We start from the raw sequence: 22,644 nt of genomic DNA on the forward strand, positions 1-22,644 counted from the left end.
CTAAATTCAATTGAGTTAAGTTGAAATGAATTCTAGATCACAGTCTGTTCCAATGCTATTTTATTGCTGGAAGCTTATCAATTAGAAATTAAAATAAATAACTTCTCAATAAATTTATCTTCTACTCACAATCTTCATGCATTTTCCTGTATAACAAGTAAATAACCAGCAAAGCAGATTAATCTATTGATATACATCCACTTGTATACCTCATGTTTTATCTATTGTACACTCTCTTTCCTTATAGGTGGGAAACATGCCCACTAAAATCATATTTGGTCACTATATTCACTGAAATTCCTCAATCTTTCACTGTTGTTTTTCTTGTCATTACTGTAACCACAATTCAAATTGTTTTCCTGGGTCTGCTTACTTTGCGTTACATCAATTCATGAAAGTCTCTGAATTCTTATTCCCATGTCTCATGTAATAATAATATTCCATCACATTATTACATCATTTTTATTTATTTTTCCATTCTTCAAACACTAAGCACCATCAATCTATAGATTGTATAGTTATAGCTTTAGATACATATATATAAACATATATGTATATATTTCTCCTTTAATACTAATGCCTTTCTCCTATAGAATATCTCTAGTTTATCATACACATATACACACATATAACATAAATGTATATATATGTATGTATACACATATGCTTATATGTGTGTGTGCATATATATATGTATATATGGCACATATATACATATATATATATTACATTAGTAAATGTTATTTACAAGTTAAGTACTTAGCACATAGTGGGTACTTAATAAATACTTGTTGCGAAGATTAGACATAGACTTGGGACATTCCCTTTTGTTCTGTTTTCTTTGGTGAATATATAGCAATAGCTATATTACTGAATCAAAGAGTATATACGTCATTTTCCTTTTTTGTTCTCTGTTAGTCTGATGAATATAAGTTTAAATTTTGGTTTCTTTAATATGCATTTTTCTTATTAATGATTTAGAATACACTTTCACCTATTTGTTAAGTAGTTTGAATTTTCTTCTTGTGAAGGACAGAGGCAATAGAATTTATAGACTTTTCCTATTTGTGAGATCTAGAAAATGCTATTTCTTATTTTGATATTGTTTTGCAACTGATTCTGAAAACAAGATGTCTTATGCCACTGAACTTCATTTCAAAAAACCACTTTCATTTCTATACACTGAATACATTCAACAAAATACTAAGAGTCTTTAGATCAAAAGGTGACCTTCATTAGGTCTTCTCTTTCAACAGGATCTTTCCTATCCTGAAGTAATTTCTTTTTCTCATCCCTCTTCCTAAACAGTAATACTGTCTATATGATAGACAGTACTAACTATACTGTAGACTATACCAACTGCTGGAACTCTGTCTTCCCAGAAATCAGCCAGAGTCAGGATCACTAAACGTCTTTATTCTTGATCTTTTATGGTCAAGGTCAGGGGGTTAGGTCTAGCAATCTCACACACACCTTCCTCCCTCAAATGCCAGGAGAGACTGACTCAGTGTCAGTATCTCAATTTCCTCTTCCTCCTCCTACTCTTCCCACACACATCACTCCCCCCTCTTTGTCCCACCAATCAAGTCAGCACAGAACAGCTGGGGAGGGTCAACCTTCAAACAATACTTTCTAGTCTTTTTTCTATGCCTCAGTCCAATTTCTTCCTTCTTTCCTTCCTTCCTTCCTTTCTTCCTTCTTTCCTCTCTCCCTCCTGTCCTCCCTTCCTTCCTTTCTTCCTTTTTTACTTCCTTCCTCCCTCCTTCCCTCTCTTCTTTTTTCCCTCCCTTCCTCCTTCCTTTTTTTCTCTTTGGCTTTTTTAACCTTTCTTTCCCCTGATTATTTTCATTTTTTAATGTTTTTAATAAGTTTTTTAAAATAATATATTCAGAAGTGATTAAAAGTGTTGTTCATTAACACCCAGGAGTTAGTTCTTTGGATAGAAATGCCATAATATGGTTAATAGAAACTGATCTCAATGGTATAGGGGATAGAATGCTGGGCCTCCTGAGAATGACTCCAGAGTTCATATCTGGCCTCAAAAACTTACTAGCTATATGACCTGGACAAGCCATTTACCTTGTTTGACTCAGTTTCCTCATTTGTAAAATGAGCTGGGGAAGGAATGCCAAACTACTGCAATGTCTTTGCCAAGAAAACCCCAAATGAGGCCATGGGAGTAGAAAACAACTGAACAACAATTTTACAGACAAAAATGTTGAGGTCCTGCAAGGTAAAGAAACTCCTCTGAAGTCACATAACATACAACCATGGATCTGGCTAGTTCACATTTCTTTCTCTGACAATCCACTGGGAAAAAAAAATTAATATGCTGTGCCTCAGTGATTTTGCTTGTAAAGAGAACATGTTCTAGAAATTCCTTCCTTCCCTTTTGGATTTTTGTTATTTGATTAAGTTGAGACTTTCAGATGAATGTGTGCGCATACATTTTACCTTCTAATAAAAAATAGTTAATAATTATTTCTTGTCATAGTAGCCTATTGGCTAAAGTGAACTTTTGTAAGATTTTGATTCTTTTTGTTAGACTAAGCAATGGGCACAGTAGCGGAAAGTGAAGAGACTGAGTTAATCTTAGAAGGTTGTTTTTTCCAAGTAAACTATAGAAAACCTAATAGCTTCACAGAATAACTTCATTCTATCTTTTTTTCTTTTCTTCTGAGAACAGACCCCTATTTCCTGAACATTATGATTATATTCAATTCACCCTGCCCAATCTTCCTTCTCTCAAGTTTACCTTCTCGGTCAAACCTCAAAGCAATGTTAAAACTCATATGCTCCTATAAATATTTGTTCCTGCTTCCAGACCACTGAATCTGGAATTGTTTCAATCAAACAGTAATAATGTATCAGTTCAAACAATAACCATACTGTAATAAAACCATTATCACAGATCTACCTGTTAATTACCATCAACCAGACTTAACACTGAGCCATAAAAATGTAATATCATTTTTTATTACATGGAACAATATCAGAGTTAATAATTCCAGTCTACATGGAACAAGAAACCTTTTAACAGATAGAGACCTAGCAAAAGAGATAAAAATCTTGGGTAAATAGGACAAAATGCATGTCATCTTTTTTCCCAGTCTGATACCAAAGATGTACCAAGGATGATTGTGATAAGACTGCAAAGGATTAAAGAGCCAGGGAAAAATAGGCCAAAAATAAATAGGAAATTAAATAATCTCATCCTAAAGAATGAATGGGTGAAACAGCAAATCAATAATTTCATCTAAGAGAGTGACAATAGTGAGACAAGATACCAAAATTTGTGGGATGCAGCCAAAGCAGTAATAAGGGGAAATTTTATATCTGTAGAGGCTTACTTTCATAAAATAGAGAAGATCAATAAATTGAGCTTACAACTAAAAAAGCTAGAAAAAGAACAAATTAAAAACGCCCAATCAAATACCAAACTTGAAATTCTAAAAATAAAAGGAGAAATCAAGACTGCACAGGATAGATGTTGACATACTAATTCTTAAAAAAATATATAAGCAGCAATTATTTTATCCACCCTACCTAATCATCAATATATTTTAAATATACAAATAATAACATTAGGATAACAATTTTTCTCATAGCTTTCTTTTTCAATATTTAAAAAAAAATTTATGACTTTCTTTTTGAACCTTATTGAAAGAGATGAGAATGAATTGTTCACAATAACAACCACATTTGTAATAGGAAGACAACATAGATAAAAAGAGTTAAGTTTACATACCACCTTGGATGAGTACTTGCTATAAGATTTTCACTGGTAGAGGGAATTTTCTTACCAGGAGATCTAAGTCAACACAACTAAATATGTGGACAAAAACATAAATAAAACCACAGCTTACATTTATTAAGATTTAAGATTTGCAAAGCACTTTCTTCACAAACTAATGAGGATAAAAATATTATCTCCACTTTACAGATGAAGAAACTGATACTCTGTTAGATTATGACTATTCCACAATCTAGTTCAGTACTGTATGGTCAATCCAAAGGAGGTACATCATATTATTTTTCATAGTAATATTAAGTGAATAGAATACAACACCCCTTTCCTGTCCCTTCTTTTTTTTTTCATTCCCTCCAAACTTTTTTCAGGTTCTACTTCACTAAGTATATTCCCTGAGAAGATTCCAAATAATTTCAATAGAATCTCATTGGAAAACACAGGAGAGTCTCACATCAAGGGCTGAAAGTTATAGGATTAATTAGCACATAAGGGTTGTAGCCTAAACAAAGTTGTCAGTTGGGAAATGGAAAGAAGCAAAGAATAGAAAGAAACTACTTTTTGTACAACTGGAATAAATTTACATAATGAAAAAGTGTGTTATTTTTAGAACTGTAATATTATTGGTACTAGCACTCCAGTGTGGAAACTGCTCCTATCCAAGTGTAACATGTCCTGTCTTTAGGGTATTGTCTTAGAGTTGCCTGAGAAGATAGTCACACAGCTAATATGTAGTAGACAGAACTTCAAGCCATATTTTCCTGACTCTAAAGTCTCTCTTCTTTCTCTCTGATCTGTATCTCTCTCAGAGGTCTATGTGAAAATGAGAGGGTTTATAGCAATTCTGAAATTGTGCATGGGTCAATGGCCCTCAATTTATTAGCTCAAAACCATATGAAGTAATTGCATGAGATAAATCACTCAGTATCAGGGCCAAACTAGCCTTGGAGGCAAAGAATTGTTTTTCTCCATTTTGCTACTTTTGGCAGTTTTTCTTTTAAAAGTCCATTCCACCATAAAGAATATAATGCAAGATGTTTGTGATACCCCAAAAATATTATAGTCTAATAGGGGAGGGAAAACAATACATTTATGTGAGAGTTTTTGTTTGTGAATGGTTATTAAGTAATATATCTAAATTTAAAAAAAAACTTAATAATATAAGAATTCCAAGAATATGTGGGAAAACTTCCAAGTGAATAATCAATCAATTGATCCCCAAATGTATATTAACTGCAGATACTGAACTAAGGATTGGGAATACAAAGAAGGCAAAAACATGGTCTCTGGTCTCAAGAAGCTCACATTCTAACAGAAGAGATAATCCATAAACCAATATGTTCATATATAGTATATTCAATGTAGATGACAGGTAATCCCAAAAGGAAAGAACTGGATAAGGGTAAGGAAAAGAAGAATAGGAAAATTAGGAAAATGCTTGAAGAAGATAGGATTTGAACTGAGCACTAAAGGCAGGAGGGAGAACATTTGAAGATAGCTTCACTGCATCAGGAGATGGAATGTCATGTCCAAGGAAGAGTGGGAATGGAGAAGGAAATTTTAAAATTTGATCTTAACAGATGGAAAGGAAGCTGTCCCTATGGCTACCTTTAAGGAGTTTTAAGGAAATTGCTTAAAGGATATTTCAAAAGTAATCTCCTTGAGTTTTTTTCTCTTTTGTTTCTGTATAAAACTTAAAATCATTGATTATAGGAAAAATGGTTTATTTCCTGTAGACATTACAATTTACTGTAGCCAATCTTTTGGGGATTGATTCATTGTCAGAGTAATATACATTAAGTGGGATATAATCACCTTGATAGAAGCCATTTTCTTGGACAACTGGGTCAACACCCTAAGTAAAACTAGAAAACATTTAATTTACAATGTGAGTCCAATCTTCTCATGACTTGATTTGTATCTTTAAGAGAATGTGGTTGGCATTTAGTCAATCTTAAGATTTTGACTGTTCTGTAACAGCATTATGTTAATGGAAATAGGATAATTGTCTTTTGTCATTTTAAAAGAATGAGGGCACAGTACCATTTGGTGAAAAAAATAAAAATTTGGTGTTAAAGGGAACATAATAGGTTATTGGTTCTAGCATAGTCTTCTATCCTCCCTCTCTCTCTGTTCCAGTCCTATAGTGTGCTTCAATTCTCCTGATGGATTGGTTTGTGCTTTCCTTCTGGATAGATTTATCCCATGGAAAATCTTGTTGAGTCTGGGACAACCTCATTCACAAACTATAGCTTCCATCATCATTTAAACACAGTTAGAAAACCATATGAGAAATATCAGTTACATTAAGTGTTCACATTTTAATTTTTTTTACCAAAAAAAAATTGTCTTATCTATTAAATTCTCCAATTTAATAGACTGAAACATTTCCAAACATTAAATCTACCATCAAAGGATGAATATTTGCTCCCACTGAAGATGTTCAAGAGCATGTGACACAAGTTTTAAAGCCAGTTTAAAAAAAAAAAAGTTCTGGGAATGTTTTGTTTTGTTTTTGTTTTTTTTTTTTCAAGTGGCAGCACCATTGGAAAAAGTATATTCTTCTTCAGACACTACTTCAAAGAGAATGAAATTTATTTGATAGCATCCTCCTATAGCAACCTGCCATTTTAAATTTCTTCCCTTCTCTAATTCTTTCTACATGCTAGTTGCCAAATTAATGGCAGAGTGATAAGAAGGAATGTGACTGATCCTCTAATTCCACTGTTTCTACCAGATTAAGAAAATGCATTGGACTTTATTCTGATGGGGAAATCCAGAAAAGCAGATGAGTCCTAAAACATGATTCAGATGATATCACTATTTTGTTGAAAAACCTTCAGTGGCTCCTTATTCCTGAAGCTCCATTTTCTCTACTCACATCCAAACTCCCTTTCTGATTTTGTCTTACACCACACCCACAATGTACACTCTGAGGATCAATGGTATCAGACTATTCACTCTTCAATGACATATTCCACGCATTAAATTACCTCCATTTAGAATGCTTTCCTTCACTCCATTTTCAATTTTCAAAATCCAAAGCCATCCTCCAAATGCTAATTGAAATTTTATGCTTTCCATGAAGCTTTTATGACACCCTTTCCAACTAATATCTCTTCTTCCTTTGAACTCAAATACTGCTCTGTTCATAGCATTTTTATGAATCTTATCACATTCTGTCCTGCTTTGTTGTTCCTTGGAAGGAAGTTTGCTATATATTTCCTTCTAGATTCTAAACTTCTAGAGGATAGGGACAGGCTCTATCTTCCTCATCTACCCCAGTCCATTCCAGCATCTCAAATAATGAAAACATTTAATATACTATTTATGCATTGAATAGATAAATGAATGGCTCTTGCATGTTTAAAAAAAAGCCAATTTCCTTTATTATACTTATACCAGAGGTCTGATTAATTTGTACAGCTATTAATTTGACTACTGATCCACTTTGTTTCCCCTAGAAAGTATATATACAACCCAGGCTTTTTTAGGTCAAGGTCACTTTCTCTAGTAGAATACTAAGTTTAGGTCTGAGGGATCATCAGAATAATTAGAATGCTAAAAAGCAGAATTTCAGTACAAGACTCAATATGGGCAGGCCAAGCCAGGACTACTGAGGTAGCAGTTGATATAGGAGTGGAAGGGGAAAAGCTGGGGGTGGGGCATGTGGTCTTGGTCTCATTTTTGTGGAAAGCACATGCTATGTTGTTCAAAATTCAAAAGAGACAATCTTCTTGCTCCATGGTATTTTTAAAACAAATTTTGTGATATTTTGTGAAGTTTGATACATGAAGGTACTATATGTAGCAAACTGAGATAAAATATATCTTTGAACTGATTTTACAACTTATTAAAGTGTAAATTTCTTAAAGAAACATAGGAAACTGTAAGGCACAAAACTTTTTCCACAGCACTTCAATGAAAATATATTTAATGATTGTACATGTACAATTTATATCAGATTACTTGTCATATTGGGGAGAAGAGAGGAGAGGGAAGGAGGTAGGAAAAATATGGAACTAAAAATATTATAAAAATAAATATTGATAATTATCTTTACATGTAGTTGGAAAAATATGATAAAAAATAATAAAAAACCACTATTTTTTGTTTATGTTTTTGAATTTTTAATTAATTGATTGAACATTCAGTAAGTACCCCACTGTGTTATCCAATACTGTTTTGGGAAGACCAGGAGGATCTAAGGAATTGAAAGACATATAAGTCAGAGAACTAAAAATCTTATTAGGGATATCAGATGCATGTATATGAAAAAATTAGAGAACAACTTAGAGAACAACATGATAAATGTCAAATTGTATGGTATAGTCATTACTTGGAACAGGACTTCAGAGAGTTGAGTGCCTGCAAAGAGGATGAGAGGTCATTGTGCTCAGCCTAAAATAGATTTCAGGCTGAGGAGGAAAAAAAGAATGGTTTTAGCTTTGATGATATCAGTGGCATTCTAACTGCTGTTCAACCCACAGAGAAGGTCTCCACAGACTTACAGAGTTTTAAAAAAAAGAAAAGAAGGAAGAAGTAAAAAAGGTGACTAAGAAAAGACTTTGATGGGACAAATTTGGCCTTTTGGATTAACTGTAGAGATTGGGTAGATCTATGATTTCATTAGTATAGGGAACTTTCAGATGATGAAATACCCTCTACCACTTAAGGATCTCTACCTTTAAATTTAAAGAATCAGTAAGAAGGCTAAGAAGTAAAGAAATTTGCCCAGAGTCACACAATTGTAGAAATTAGAGTCAAGATTTGAATACAAGTTTTCCTGCTTTTCAATCTAAATCTCTATTCTCCAGTCCAAGAGCATTATGTTTTTTCATATTTATTTATTTTATTTTTAATTTATGGAATAAAATAAGCATTTCTATAACATAGTATAATAAAAAGAAAATTGCACATGAAACTGCAAACCCATTATATGTCTTGCTATTCCTTTTAAATATATAATAAAATTATCATGTAAATGTTTTTCTTTCCTCCCACTCCACTCTAGAAATAACATCAATGTTTATTTTTTAAAAAGGGGTCTCCCACAAATTTTTGGAAATATTCTATATTTGTGAGCTAGAGAAGATAGAATGATTGACAACTTCTCATGACTAAAAGTAAAAAGACAAACTAGTGATAGTAATTGATACCCACTAATTAGTATAGTTAGTTAACCATTTGATATGAAATCAACTTTTTGAGTAGTTTAAGGAAACTTTTAAAAAAGACTTCAAAAAGGCCTCTCATTCTTCAGAAGATTCTCTTGAGAGTTCTCAAAATTGGTTTCAGTGAGCATATATCTTTAGGTCCACTGGGGTGATTTATTCATTCTGAATATCTGATTCCTTCTTTCTGTTCTCACTGCCACAATTCAAATATAAACCATTCCAACTTTCCTTTCACATATATATATATAATCAGGGCACTTCTGCTCAGATACCTTCACATGATTTGCTATCATCTGCCAAAGTCTAAAGTAATTAGTTTGGCCTTCAAAATCGTCCAGAATCTGGTACTAGCTTATTGTTTATTCTTTTCTCATACTATTGTTTAATAATAATAATATACTTTATATGTAATATACTTTATAATAATAATAATAAACTATTTCATATTACACTCAATGTGTTCTTCATCTCTATATTAAAGCCACACTGGATTGCTAGTGACTCCTAAAGAATATTCTTTATTTCTATGCCTCCATATCTTTGTCTTACTCTAATCTCTGTTGCTTTTGTGTCTTCCCTTCATATTTTCCCCAAGGGAGGGCACATCTATCCTTTAATATATAGTTTAAATATCATGAATACTTGTTCAGCCCTAAGATGGAAATATTTGTTTTCTCTTTGGACCTTTCATAGACCCTTAAATGTCACTCTAACTTTATTTTCTACCATTTTGTATTATAGTCATTTAAGTTCTTGACATATTCCTTCTCCAACTTCTCTCCCATATGGGACCTTAAGCTTCTGGCAGAAAAGTTTTCATGTAGAAGATGAATTTTTAGCCCATCAACAAACATTTGTTAATCATGGCTTAGATGTTTAAATGGAAAATATATATAAATGTACTTTGAAAATTATAAAAATATAGTGTGGTTACAAACTAGTATTAATGTTTTTATTATAAAATGGGTCAAATTAACTCTAAAGAAAGTAGACTTATGGGCTTTTAAATGTGAGTTGTTGTGTTGATATCTTGTAATTTAGGACTTGGAATGTGAAACTGGGTTTATTGTGTAGGTATAGTCACCATTTCTTCTGAGGAAGAACCTCACCACCAAAATTATCCACTGGATTTGAATCAATTTCCATAGCTTATTGAGTGATTATCTCAAAGCAACACATTTTTATTGTGGAAATTGATTCTTGACTCAACAGCTTTTTTTCCTTCTCAGTAAGTGTGAATGAACTTAATCCTGAAAGCAATCATATACCAATATTAACAATTTCCTTTATTATTTTTTTCTCTTCTTGTCTTCTTTAGAAGCTGTAGAAGAAACCAAACCTATGGAAAGTGCCCAGCAGGAGGAGGAGAAAGGAGATGAGAGCAAGGCGGACCAAGAACATGCCTGAACCTTAAAGAAATGACTCCCTGACTCCCTTACCTCCCTCCTCCTGACCTATGTCTCTCTCTGCACCCTCTACCTTCCCCTCACTCCCAAGTCCCACTTCCTATCCTGCTCACATCTGTGGGCCTGTCTTCTCCCCCTGCCCCCCACAACCCTCTTTCTCTCTGTGTGGCAAACATTTAAAAAAAAAAAAAAGCAGGAAAGATCCCAAGTCAAACAGTGTGGCTTAAACATTTCTTTGTTTCTTGGTGTTGTTATGGCGAGTTTTTTGGTAATGATGATCCAATCATTTGGGAAATTCTTGCACTGTATCCAAGTTTTTTGATCTGGTGCGTGTGGCCCTCTGGGAGTCCACACTCCCTCTCTCTCTGTTCCAAGTGTGTGTGCAATGTTCCGTTCATCTGAGGAGTTCAAACTATTGAGTGAATTCAAAAACGTTTTTTCTTTTCTCCTTTTCAATGTGATGGAATGAACTAAAAGGAAAAAAATTAAAAACCCAGTTTGTTTAAAAAAAAAATAAAGCAAATGTGCCAATTAGCGTAACTTGCGGCTCCAAGACTCCTTTTTCAATCTGAATATTAATAAATGATGAAAGTAATCATAATGCATGACTTTGTGTTTCTGTATCATCTTCTCTTTGGCTCCAGCTTGGTTTGCCCTATATGCTGATAACCTATGTTTCTTCCTATGTTCTTGGTGTAGTTACATCAATGTAACACCATTGAGCTGGGAAAGCTAAGTACTGGAGAATAGCAACAACAAGCATTGCCAATTAACAGGGATTTATTAAGTATTTACTGTGTTCCAGGCACTGTATTAAGCACTGAGTATACAAAGAAAAACAAAAACATGGTCCAGGCCCTTAAGTAACTAATATTTTAGTAGAATAGATAATATACAAATATGTTTCAAAAAGATCGATACAAAATATATGGAAGGCAATTTTTTTGTTTGTTTGTTTTGGTAAGAACAAAAATAACACAGCAACAATTACTGACATTTGTGAAAAGTTTTTATATGCTTTATCCTTTTTGAGCTTCGCAATAGCTGTGCAAGATAATCTTGTTCCAATTCTCACAGGAATGGAGTCATAATTCAACTTTACTTTTTGATTTTTTAAAGAAATTTATTTTGAACCAACTACCAATCCACTCTGTCCAATTTATTAATTTATTAATAAATTTAATTTATTAATAAATTTAATTTATTAACTGACATGCTTACAGGACACCCCTAGTCAGGATAGTCATCAGAATCTTGCCAAAAGTTGATGGGAGAAAGAAATATAGCCCATTGAAAGCATCTTTAACTAGACTAGGCCACATTTCTCTTGAGTCCAAATCTTTGAAACATTTTTGATTTGAAATTAAATAGTTCAAACTAAAACAAAGCAAAAAGTTCATTGTCCCCAACTATTTGTATGACAATTAAAAATTCCCTCCCCACAAAACCACTAGGCAACTTAATCAAAACTATCATACATGTATTAATATGTTCTACTTTGTACTCTGAGATCACATGCCCATTCCACCTCTGCATATTATAAACACAGAACTCCCATCTCCCCTGCTGCTATAAAGGAAGAAACTTAATTAAAATAAATACTTCAAAAACAGTGGATATTTTAAAACTTCATATTGGGGGGGCAGCTAGGTGGCGCAGTGGATAGAGCACCAGCCTTGAATTCAGGAGGACCGGAGTTCAAATCTGGTCTCAGACACTTAACACTTCCTAGCTGTGTGACCCTGGGCAAGTCACTTAACCCCAGCTTCAAGGGGAAAAAACAAAACAAAACAAAACAAAAAAACTTCAAATTGATAGAAAACAAGAATCTCATCACAACATGAGCAGACAGTGCTTGGGATGAGGATGACAATACTTGAAGACTAGCTGAACATCCCTGAATCTCAGTTTCCTCAATTATAAAATGAGCTCATATTAAATGGACTCTAATTCCCTTCTAATTCTCAAGTATGAGCCTATTAGCTGTAGGCACTTGATCAATCATTCTTTTAAAAACATTAAAGCCACTTCTTTGGCTTGGTTTTTATCAATTCAAATGGTTTTCTACTAGAAAACACAAAAGCCCACATAAGAGCAGCCAATGACATTAATTTCCATTAAAGTTCTAATCTATTACCTTATCTGCAAAGACTGAACCAGTAGGGTAACAGCTTTCATAGAGTATACCAATCTAGAAAGATTTTGGAATAGATTATAGATGTACCATCCAAGAATCAGTCATATGAAGGCTGGGTAGGCTCCTTTCTTTGGTCATATAGGGACGCCTTTTCTTTTCAGCCACAACAATTTCTAAAGACTGTCAACAAAGATGGACTATAATCTGCATTGGTAAAGCAAATTCTCACAACAAAGAAATCACAAAATCCTTGAAGTGTGGAAATAAAAAAGATATTAAAAATATGTGGATTTTTGCTTAATCTTGAGCCAACAATGCAATTCTGTTTGTTAATCAGGAAGTCCTTTGGGGTCACATGAATTACTTGACTAAGTTTTTGTCAGATTTCAGAAAGAGTAATGGGAGGCAGCTTTGTTGTAGTGAATTAAAAGCTGGCTCAAGAATCAGGAACATCTGAGTTCAAACCTTAGCTTTGTAACCATATGCTAGTCATTTAACTTTTTGGTCAAGTCAACAAGAATTTATTTAATGCCTGTTATATTCTAGGTAGTGTGATAAGTTCTGGGGATACAAAAAAAAAATTTAAAAAACAGTATTTGCTTTCAAGACTTTCATAGTCCAGCATAACTGTGGATTGTATGCTGGGATAACGGCATACAACTAATTATCTACAAATAAAATTTATACAGGATATTTTGAAAATGATTTCACAGGAAAGGTGCTAACATAAAGGAGAATAAGGAAAGACTTTTTGCAGAAAGTGATGTTTTAGTTGATACTTGAAGAAAGTTATCATCATAGGCAGAAAGCAGAGATTAGTAGGGAGAGAATTCCAGGCCTTTGAAACAGCCAGAATAAATGCACAGATTCAAGGAAGTCAAGGGATCCAATGTCACAGGATCACAGAGTACTTGGAAAGAAGTAAAGTATAAGAAGAATGGAACAATTGTAGTCAGGGACCAAATTAGAAAAAGTTTTAAAAACCAAGCAGATATTATATTGGCTCTTTTTTTAAAATTTGATTTTTAAAATATTAAACATTGTAGAAATACATATTAAATCCAATATACTCATATGTATTTATACAATTGTCTTGCTGCACATGAAAACTCAAATCAAATAGGAAAAAGATGAGAAAGAAAAATAAAATGCAAGCCAACAACAACAAAAAGAGTGAAAATGCTATTTTGTGAACCATACCCAATTCTGGGTGAAGATTGCTGTCTTCATCACAAGATCATCAGAACTGGTCTGAATCATCTCATTGTTAAAGAGAGCCACATCCATCAGAATTGATCATTGTATAGTCTTGTTGCCATGTATAATGATCTCCTGGTTTTGCTCATTTCACTTAGCATCAGTTTATGTAAGTTTCTTCAGGCCTCTCTGAAATCATTTTGCTGACCGTTTCTTATAGAACAATAATATTCCATAACATTTATATCACATTGACTCTTAATGGTAAAAGAAAGGCACTGCATTTTTTTAATTAAGGAAAGGGGAATAACAGAAACAGACCAGATAATTGGAGGATAGATTGCCCTAGGAAATACTAGTATACACTTACATTAGTAGATAGAGTTTTCTCATCTGGGAGTTCCTCAAACCAAAGATATTACAAGTCTACTCTCTATCTGAAGAAATAGTGATCCACAGCCAGTGACTGATGTTCAGATACCCAAGATTGCCAACATTTATATAGACAATTTATATAAAGTGTGACACATGGATAAAACTTTTTTTTGTCCTAGCATAGATTTATTCTCTCTATTATTATTCTTCCAATTGAATCCATAATAATAGCTAGAAACAATGGAATCTTGGTTTTAAGAATAGCTCTGCTTCACTTAAATCTCATTCACTTGTAAGTGAAGATATTACCCTTTGGATGTCCTTGGTCCTCTTATAGAAGGAAGGATGAACAAGAAGAAGAAGAAGAAGCACTGTATCCTGGGTCTTATAACCACCACTGGCTGGTGTGTTCTAGTATCAATAGCATCTATATTGCTTGGTGGTTCACACTGTAGCCCTAACACCAGTTATACCCACATACAACAATTATTTGTTTTTTTAGCTCTTATGTCTTCCCTTCCCATGCAGAGTTCTCAATTTATAGAATAGCAAAGGAGGATCAACAGATGGAAGTTACAGGGAGCCAGAGTTTATCTCTCTCTTTAAAAAACCCAAACCCAAACCCCAAACTTCCTCACAACCATATATTCAAAAATGACATAGGGGAATTCTGGAAGTAATTAGCACTTTATTAATTGGAAGAGGTGGGTTGGCCACTTATTGAGGACGTCTCATAGTGTAGAGGGATTTTTTGCTTCTTATCCTCTACTCCATTCACCAACTTAATGTCTTAGGACTCTCTGGTTTCTCTAGCCACTTTGGATATGTTATAGCCAACCAGTAAGGCAAAACCCAAATGTTTATGGAGGCATGAAAAGCAATTTTAGAATAAGTTTTATATACTATCATTCTGTGAGTCAGCCTGATTTAGCCCATCTGTTGAGATGGTTTTCCAGGAGTAACTGCAGTACATACTACTGCTTCTTGGAACCACACATACCCATACACACTCACACTTGTACACAGCCCCAACCCCTTCCCCCTCCCATATGTAGCTATCACACCTCCCTCCCCAACATCCTACACACACACACACAAACACACACGCACGCACATGCACAAACACATGCACACACACCAATATGTTTCAAACCCACTGGTAATTTGGAAGATGTGTCTACTCCAAGCAAGTGATGATTTCTGCCATTAGAATGGGTGGATAAAAAACAATTTTGTTCCAATGGCCATGAAGCAGGCACTGTGGAGAACTTAGAGTTTAGTCATAGCAGATTAGTAAAATGGAGAAAAAAAATGATGGACACATAATTCAGATTGTCCATGGGCAATACTCACTGGGAGACAATATAGATGTGAAATGGAAGGAGCTGTGTGTCTCCTTCATGATAAAGATGGTATATAATTAAAAAACAAAATCAGCTCTGTTACCAAGAGTTAGTAAAGGACAATAGGGTATTTGACATAAGTAAAATGAGAGAAAGGGAAGTTGGAACAACTAGATTCTATTACCAGAATTGTTACTGAATTAGAGTCCTTAGATCAGGTGACTTGTTTCCCATTCCTTAAATTTCTCTCTTCTAAAATCACAAGGTCAGCCATATATAACCATAGGAGTATGATAAACTCATGTTGGTCAGTTGTTTGGTTGTTTTTCATTTTCAAAGAGGATCAAAATGACCACGTCTTAGAGTCAAGTTACAGGGTACCCAACTATGGCTGATCAGATCAGTATGTGTAAAGGTCCGGTCATCCGCCGTCTCAACTCAGTCCCAGACTAGACTACTCTCCAGATCCAATGCTGCCTTCTTTTATCCTCGAAGAGATTGTAGTGAGAACTCAACGGGGCCTGGGGAAATACTTCAACCAATGAACTTGCTCCTTTTAAAGGTTGTGTAAACTCCTTTTCAGAAGTTCAAAGGTGTCAACTCCCCCTAAAGGCCGGAAATGAAGGTGTGAATTCTGAGCTAGAGAATTGCCCAGACAACCTGAGTTCTCACCTTGTAATCCTAACAAATATGGGCTTGGAATACTCAACCACACACTGGGTACAAATTGTCCATGTAAAATTGGCAAAAATAGTATGGGAGATGTCTTTTGCTTAATGCACAAATTGTATTTAAGGTAGGCAGAGAAGTAGTCAGTCTCACTATCTCTTCGAGGCTCATCTCAGTAAAATAATGGAACAGAATCAAGATAACTAATTGATGCATTGGTATCTTCAATGTCTAACCAAGCTCTAAGGCACTCTACAGTGCCCACTTAAGCCACCTTCAGGCCTTTGTTCTTATCCACCCACCCATTCTATAGAGGAAGCCTTCACATGTCTGGGGTAGATACCCCTCTAACTTATTAACCCACCTGCCAAAACATTTTATGGGGCTGTGACAACTGCATGTGCTACAGCTTCATAGACCCATAGGTGAGAGTTAGATGGATTAGATACATACCAAAGGAAGAAAGCTGCTCTGAAAAGGGTTTGGCAACCCTCACACCAGAGGGTAAACACATCCTATACATCTAAACCCATATACATAGGACTCAAAAGAAAAAAGAAAGAACTAATAAGTATTTATTGGTAAGTCTAAGAAAAGTTTTTTTATTTGTAATTTATTAATTTTTATTTGTTTTCCTTGGAAAAAAATGTGTGATGGGGAGGGGAGGTTGGTTGAGTGTACAATGCTGGAATGGGGAAATATAAAGTTAAGAGACTGTTGAAAGTATGGCTAACGGTACATTAAGACCATTCCAGGACCATTTTAGAAACAAGTACTTCAAATTGAGCAGTTCTTACTATTGTCCTGCCTAGAGACAGAATTCTTTCCCTTGAGAACATATTTCTACATAGTTTCTTCATATATTTTTCCCAAAAGCCTTTGCATTAATATCAAACTTTCTAGAAGCCTGGGTTCTGGGTACTGGGTCCCAGCAGTGTGTTATAGTCAAAGCAATTCAGTTTTGAGAAGTAAAAAGCAATTGTACAGATTGATATCCACATTTCAGAAGTACCCAGAAAGTTTATATATGAAAATATCCCAAGTTCTTTAAATTATAATACTTTGAAAATTCTGACTAATAATGCACATAAAACTCAATTGGTACAAACTTGCAATAACATCAGTTTTTCATTTGTTAGGGAACCATGATGGTTTCCAATAAATTATTTTTCCTATGAATCAAAACATCAAACAGCCATCCACAAGGTGCTTCTTTTAAAAGCCCTATATGTATAATTATGAAATAAATAATAATTATTATCGTTATCATTTATATATTTTGTTAAGTTCTTCAAGGTGTTTCATATGTAAATGAGCTTCACAATGAGCTTCATAATTATATTGGGAAGTAGTTACTAGTGTTATACCTATTTTACAAATTAAAACTTAAGCTTTGGAGAAGTTAAGCAACTTGTTCGTGGTTACATGGACAATAAGGGTCAGAGACTGGATTTGAATCCAGGTCTTCCTGACTATAAATCTAACACTGTCTATGCTACCCCTAAAGCAAAGACTTTGAGCTAGAAATAGGGTAGAATATTATATTTTAGATTTACATGTTATCTCATTTAATCCTTAAAATCAATCAATATTGAAAGTAAATAGTTCAGGGATTGTTATGCTCTATATTATAAGTAACATCAAACATATCCTGTAACAAATGCTGTTCATATTGGGCTTTCAGTCAGTTATTTGCTATTTTACAGGTTCTCTGCTAAATTGCAACCCCAAATTTCCTACTACCCAAAAGACATTTTTACTCAAATGTTGCATAAAACTTAGCAATCTGATTGAAACATGTGAGTTTCTCCCCAAACCCAACTCTCCTTCAAACTTTCATATTTCTATTGATGAAATAACCAGCATCTTCAGTCATCTAGGTTCACACCTGGCATCATCCTTGACTCTTTCCTCTTCCAAAATTTTTATAATCAATCAGTTACCAAACTTCAATAAATTTGTCTTCTCAATAACTTTTATTTACTTTTACTCAGTCTCTATCCTAGTTCCAAACTTTCATTACTCCTCACTTAAAATATTGCAACAGACTATTTCCTAGATTTCTCTTTTTTCACTCCCTCCCTTATTTGATCCTTTTTAAAAAAGATGCCAAAAAAATGTTCTTAAAATATTGCCTCCAGTATTAAACAAAAAAACCTTAGGCTTTAAAGACCTCTCTGTTCTGACTACCTTCCTAAGATTTTTTCATGTTTCTCCTTTCATTAATTCTGCTCCAGTCTAACACACCAGCTGTTCTTAGTATATTACATTCTATTTCTATTTGACTTTGTATTAGTATTCCTTTATGTCTGGAAAAATACTTACTTCATAGATTTCTTCACTTCCTTCAAGGCACAATTCAGGTTTTGTCTCCCACTTAAGATTATTTGCACATCCTCAAGCCTGAAATCACTTAGTGTTTGTATGTGCCTTGAATTCACTTACTTGTTTATGTATAATAGAATACAGGCTTCATGAGGGCAGAGACCATTGGATTAAATTGGAAACATAGCTACAAATAAATGAATGGTACAACCTATGGCTCTAAGACCAATTGCATAAAGCTAAACTCACTGAAAAAGATTGATTGACATTCCACTATTCAATTCTATGAAAGGGATGGAATTGATGAGAGGTTGAGAGAAGAGAGATCCTGCTCTTGTAGCATCCAACTTCAAGAGGGAAGTCATGGGTTCCAGATTTTTTCAGATCCTTGAAGAAAAAAAAAGTATCTGCCAAGAAGCTGACATGAGAATCTGGAATTATTTTCTCTTGAAACCAGAAGCTAGAGGACCAACTTCCCTCTTTTCTCTAACTCTCAATAACACTGCTCCTCAAGTAGACATAGGAGTGTTGAATGACCTGTCTCCATAAATAAGGAAAGTTATGTGCAAATAGCTTTTGAGCTGAGTTTACAATGGCAATCCTGTAAACAATCACAATGACATCAACAAAACTTCTGGAAACAGAGCTTCTTTTCTTTCCCATGATATTTTTTTAAAATCTCTGATTCCTTATGAATAATGAACTTAGGCCAATTCATTATTTGAAAGATAACACAAATCCATATAGCACTGTTTTTGCAGCAAACTTATTCCTAACTATTATTCTTTTTTTTTCCTAGAAACTGAGATTGAAAAATAATTTTTTGCTAAGGGAATATTCAGTCATTAAATAATCTTTTGGGAGAATATTGTTGGGGTTACATAGTCCCTTCAATTAAAAAGTTTGAGGTAGATTGGAATGTGATTTGTTCTTCTCTGTGAATGTATTATTTTGTTTTTAATTGCAGCCAATTAAAGATAGAATGCTGGGCCTGACGTCAGAAAAATGCTTCTTCTTGAGTTCAAATACAGTCACAGACATTTATGTATTCTAGTAACACTGGTCAAGTTACTTAACCTGGTTTACTTTAGTTCCTCATCTGTAAAATAAGCTAGAGAAGGAAATGGCAAGCTCCTTCAGTATCTCTGCCAAGAAAACCCCAAATGGGGTCACAAAGAGTTGGACATGACTGAAAAAAAAAATTGAACAAAAGACTATATACAAGGTTAGAGCTAGAAGGGACCTTAGAAATCACATAATCCAATTTCCCTCTTCTGCCCTTTCATTTTACAGAGAAAAAAACCACAGTGATGTGAATACTGTATTTAACAGTCTTTCTATTCAGAAATGGTCTAGATTACAATTAACCAGAAAAAAAGACTTGTTTTTATAATATATAGGATTAGGGTCATATTAGAAAATAAATATTATATATGGGAAAGGCACAGGATATTAAATTACTAAGCACTCTATGTGATAAAATTGGAAATGCCAGGGAATCATTCCTTTCTTCCAGAACAAACTTGATCCAAGAAAAAGGATATGAAAAGGATGAGGTCTAGCATAACCTGGTGAAAAGAACATTGTTTCTGGAGTCAGAAAACCTAGGTTTAAATCCTATACTTATAATTCATATAGCTAATCTTATTTATGTAAGACACAAACTTACCAATAACTATACAATAACTGTTCAGACCCATTGATGAAGCCAGGAAAGGATTTTATTTTATGTTGTTGCAAGAGTGGGTATCTAAGGTAGTAGGCACATTTAAGATCAAAAAAACATGTCTTTTTATACCCTGTCCTGAAATGCCAATCTCTCCCCTGATTCCTGACTTACTGAGTGCTACAGTGGTTACAGTCTATCCAGAGCATTTAATTTCCCTATCTGAGTATGAGTCCCCACCCCTGGTTACATCTCATAGGTTTCTTATTCTACTAACTTCTCATAGTGCTTTTTATTCTGATTTGTGACTTCCTTGTATATGTTTTGTAACTTTTAGGTTCCTTTTCTCAGGTTTCAGTTTCATTTTTCTTATTTAACTCTGTGGAAACTAAACTCTCATCTAATTCTTAAGCAAGGTCTTCAGCCTTCTTAAATTACAATTTCCTCATCTTTGAAATAAGAGTGCTGGATTATATCTAGAATATATGAAAGAAACCTCTCTAATTTCTTCTAAACTGTAAATCTATGATTTAACAACTAATCACTAACAATCTGAAAGTGGGATACCAGAGTGACTAGGGAAACTACTTATGAATCCTATATTCTTTTAAGTTATTTGCTGCATTACTCCCTTATAAAGTGAGTATAATTTGGTTTTTATCATGTGTGGATTTGAGAAGGCTCTATTCAGGTTCAAGGTTACTTTGGGTCATTATCAATTCAACACAACTATGTATGAACCCACCACAGTGTTTGCTTTTTAATAAACTGAACCAGAAAACACATAGGTTCAAGTCAGAGACACAATTAAAGAAAATAGATAGAGAAATAGCTAGGAAAAATCAGTCTTCTTTGCCTTGCTACATGCACATGAAGAGCAACCTCCTGCTGGGCCCCATGCCATCAGTGAGACAGAACATGTGTAGACTTGAATAATTTATTCAACTAGGGCTACTCCTCCAATTGGATACCTCTCTGTTTTTTGAAGGTGCAGTTTATCATGTTCCTCACAAAGTTTGTAACATAGATCTGCTCTTCTCCATTATGGGCCAGAACTCTGAAACAAGATTCTTACAAGATATTAATGAAACAAGGATTATCTAGTTTAGCAATGTGTGCTTAATAGTTCTCTAAATTCAATATGATTGATTTAACCTTCAACAAATAATGGTTTCCTAGTGATATAATGATTGGTTTATACTCAGTGTAGAGCATATAAGCTGAGACAAATTCAGACAAAGGAGGCAGAGAAGATTCATTCCATCATCCACCTTTGTGTGGCTGTAGGCTGAAGCTAAGCTCTTGAACTGAGAGCCAGAGACAGAGTCAGAAGGGCTCAGAGAGAGAGACTCAGAAGAGCCAGAGAAGACAGAGGACTGGAGGTGGGAGCTCAAGCTCTGGGAGCCAAGGGAAAAGATCTTCATCAGCCTAATGGTGGTCTGTCCTCCTGCTCTCTCCACTGAAACCAAGATTCTGATAGGCCTCTAAGAAAACTACCTAGGCCCCAGGCAAGGAGATAATAAAGAATTTAGACTTTGGACTTTAACACCTGGCTAATCTTGAGGTGATTAATCAGCTGAAAAGAAGACTGCTCCCAAGATTTATAGAAAACTAAAAAAGAACATTACACTTCTCTTTTCTTCTCTGCTTGTCTCCTCTCTTTTCATTTTTTTTTCTCTTCTCCCTTTTCTTTCCCTCCCCTAGTTCCTTCTCTCCTTTCCTCCTTCCCTTTTTCCTCCTCACCTCTCCCCTCATCTTCTTTTCCTGTACCATTTTCTCTCAGGTGAGGAGCTAGAGTCATACTTCACTGATAAATAGAGCCTATCCATTATGACCGCTTGCTTTTCTTCCCAATCCTGTATTTCAAATCTCCTCAATGTCTTTTCCTATTCACTCCTCTTTTGCTACAAATAAAGAATGGCTTTTCTTCTTGCCATAGTTGACTAGTCAAGCTTGACTCCAATCCCAGCTAGCAGAAAAAGAGAGAGAGAGAGAGAGAGAGAGAGAGAGAGAGAAGAGAGAGAGAGAGAGAGAGAGAGAGAGAGAGAGAGAGAGAGAGAGAGAGAGAGAGAGAGAGAGATATGAAAGGAGAAAGGGAGAAAAGAAAGGATGGAAAGAGAGGGAAGGAGAGGGAGAGAAAATCATAGATCCATTTAGCCATCTGGTGAAATCTCCTTTTAATTTGATTTTTAAAATTATGATGAAAGGAAATCCACAATATGTTAAGAACCTCTGTTTTAATTACCTCCCCATCTCTGTCTGTCTGTCTCTATCCCCCACACTTCTCTCTCTCTCTCTCTCTCTCTCTCTCTCTCTCTCTCTCTCTCTCTCTCTCTCTCCCTCTCTCCCTCTCTCTCTCTCTTTCTCTCCTTCTGTCCCTCTCTGTCATCATCTCCTATGTGTTCAATTGTAACATCTCTGAAGCAAATGACTTCCTAATATACAAATCTAGCCTCTATCTCCTGAATTCAGATTTTACAATATCAAATACTTGCTGGGCATCATGACATTTCATAGAAAAATTAAATTTAGGGGGGGTGGAGCCAAGATGGCAGAGAAGGCATACTTGACTTTCTAAGCTCCTATCATACCCATCATACC

At 34.5% G+C, this 22,644-nt stretch overlaps 1 protein-coding gene across 1 annotated transcript in view; it reads left to right on the plus strand.

Annotated features, from left to right (window-relative positions):
• The window catches only part of GAP43 (growth associated protein 43), a 99,831-nt gene extending 89,354 nt beyond the window's left edge, over positions 1–10,477 (plus strand). The window contains 1 exon segment of the mRNA XM_074302080.1: positions 10,244–10,477. Coding sequence (XP_074158181.1) covers positions 10,244–10,332 — 89 coding nt within the window. The 3' untranslated portion in view covers positions 10,333–10,477.
• Positions 10,478–22,644: the final 12,167 nt, after the last annotated feature.

Source organism: Sminthopsis crassicaudata, chromosome 3 (genome assembly GCF_048593235.1).
Source record: "Sminthopsis crassicaudata isolate SCR6 chromosome 3, ASM4859323v1, whole genome shotgun sequence".
Taxonomy (NCBI): Eukaryota; Metazoa; Chordata; class Mammalia; order Dasyuromorphia; family Dasyuridae; genus Sminthopsis; species Sminthopsis crassicaudata.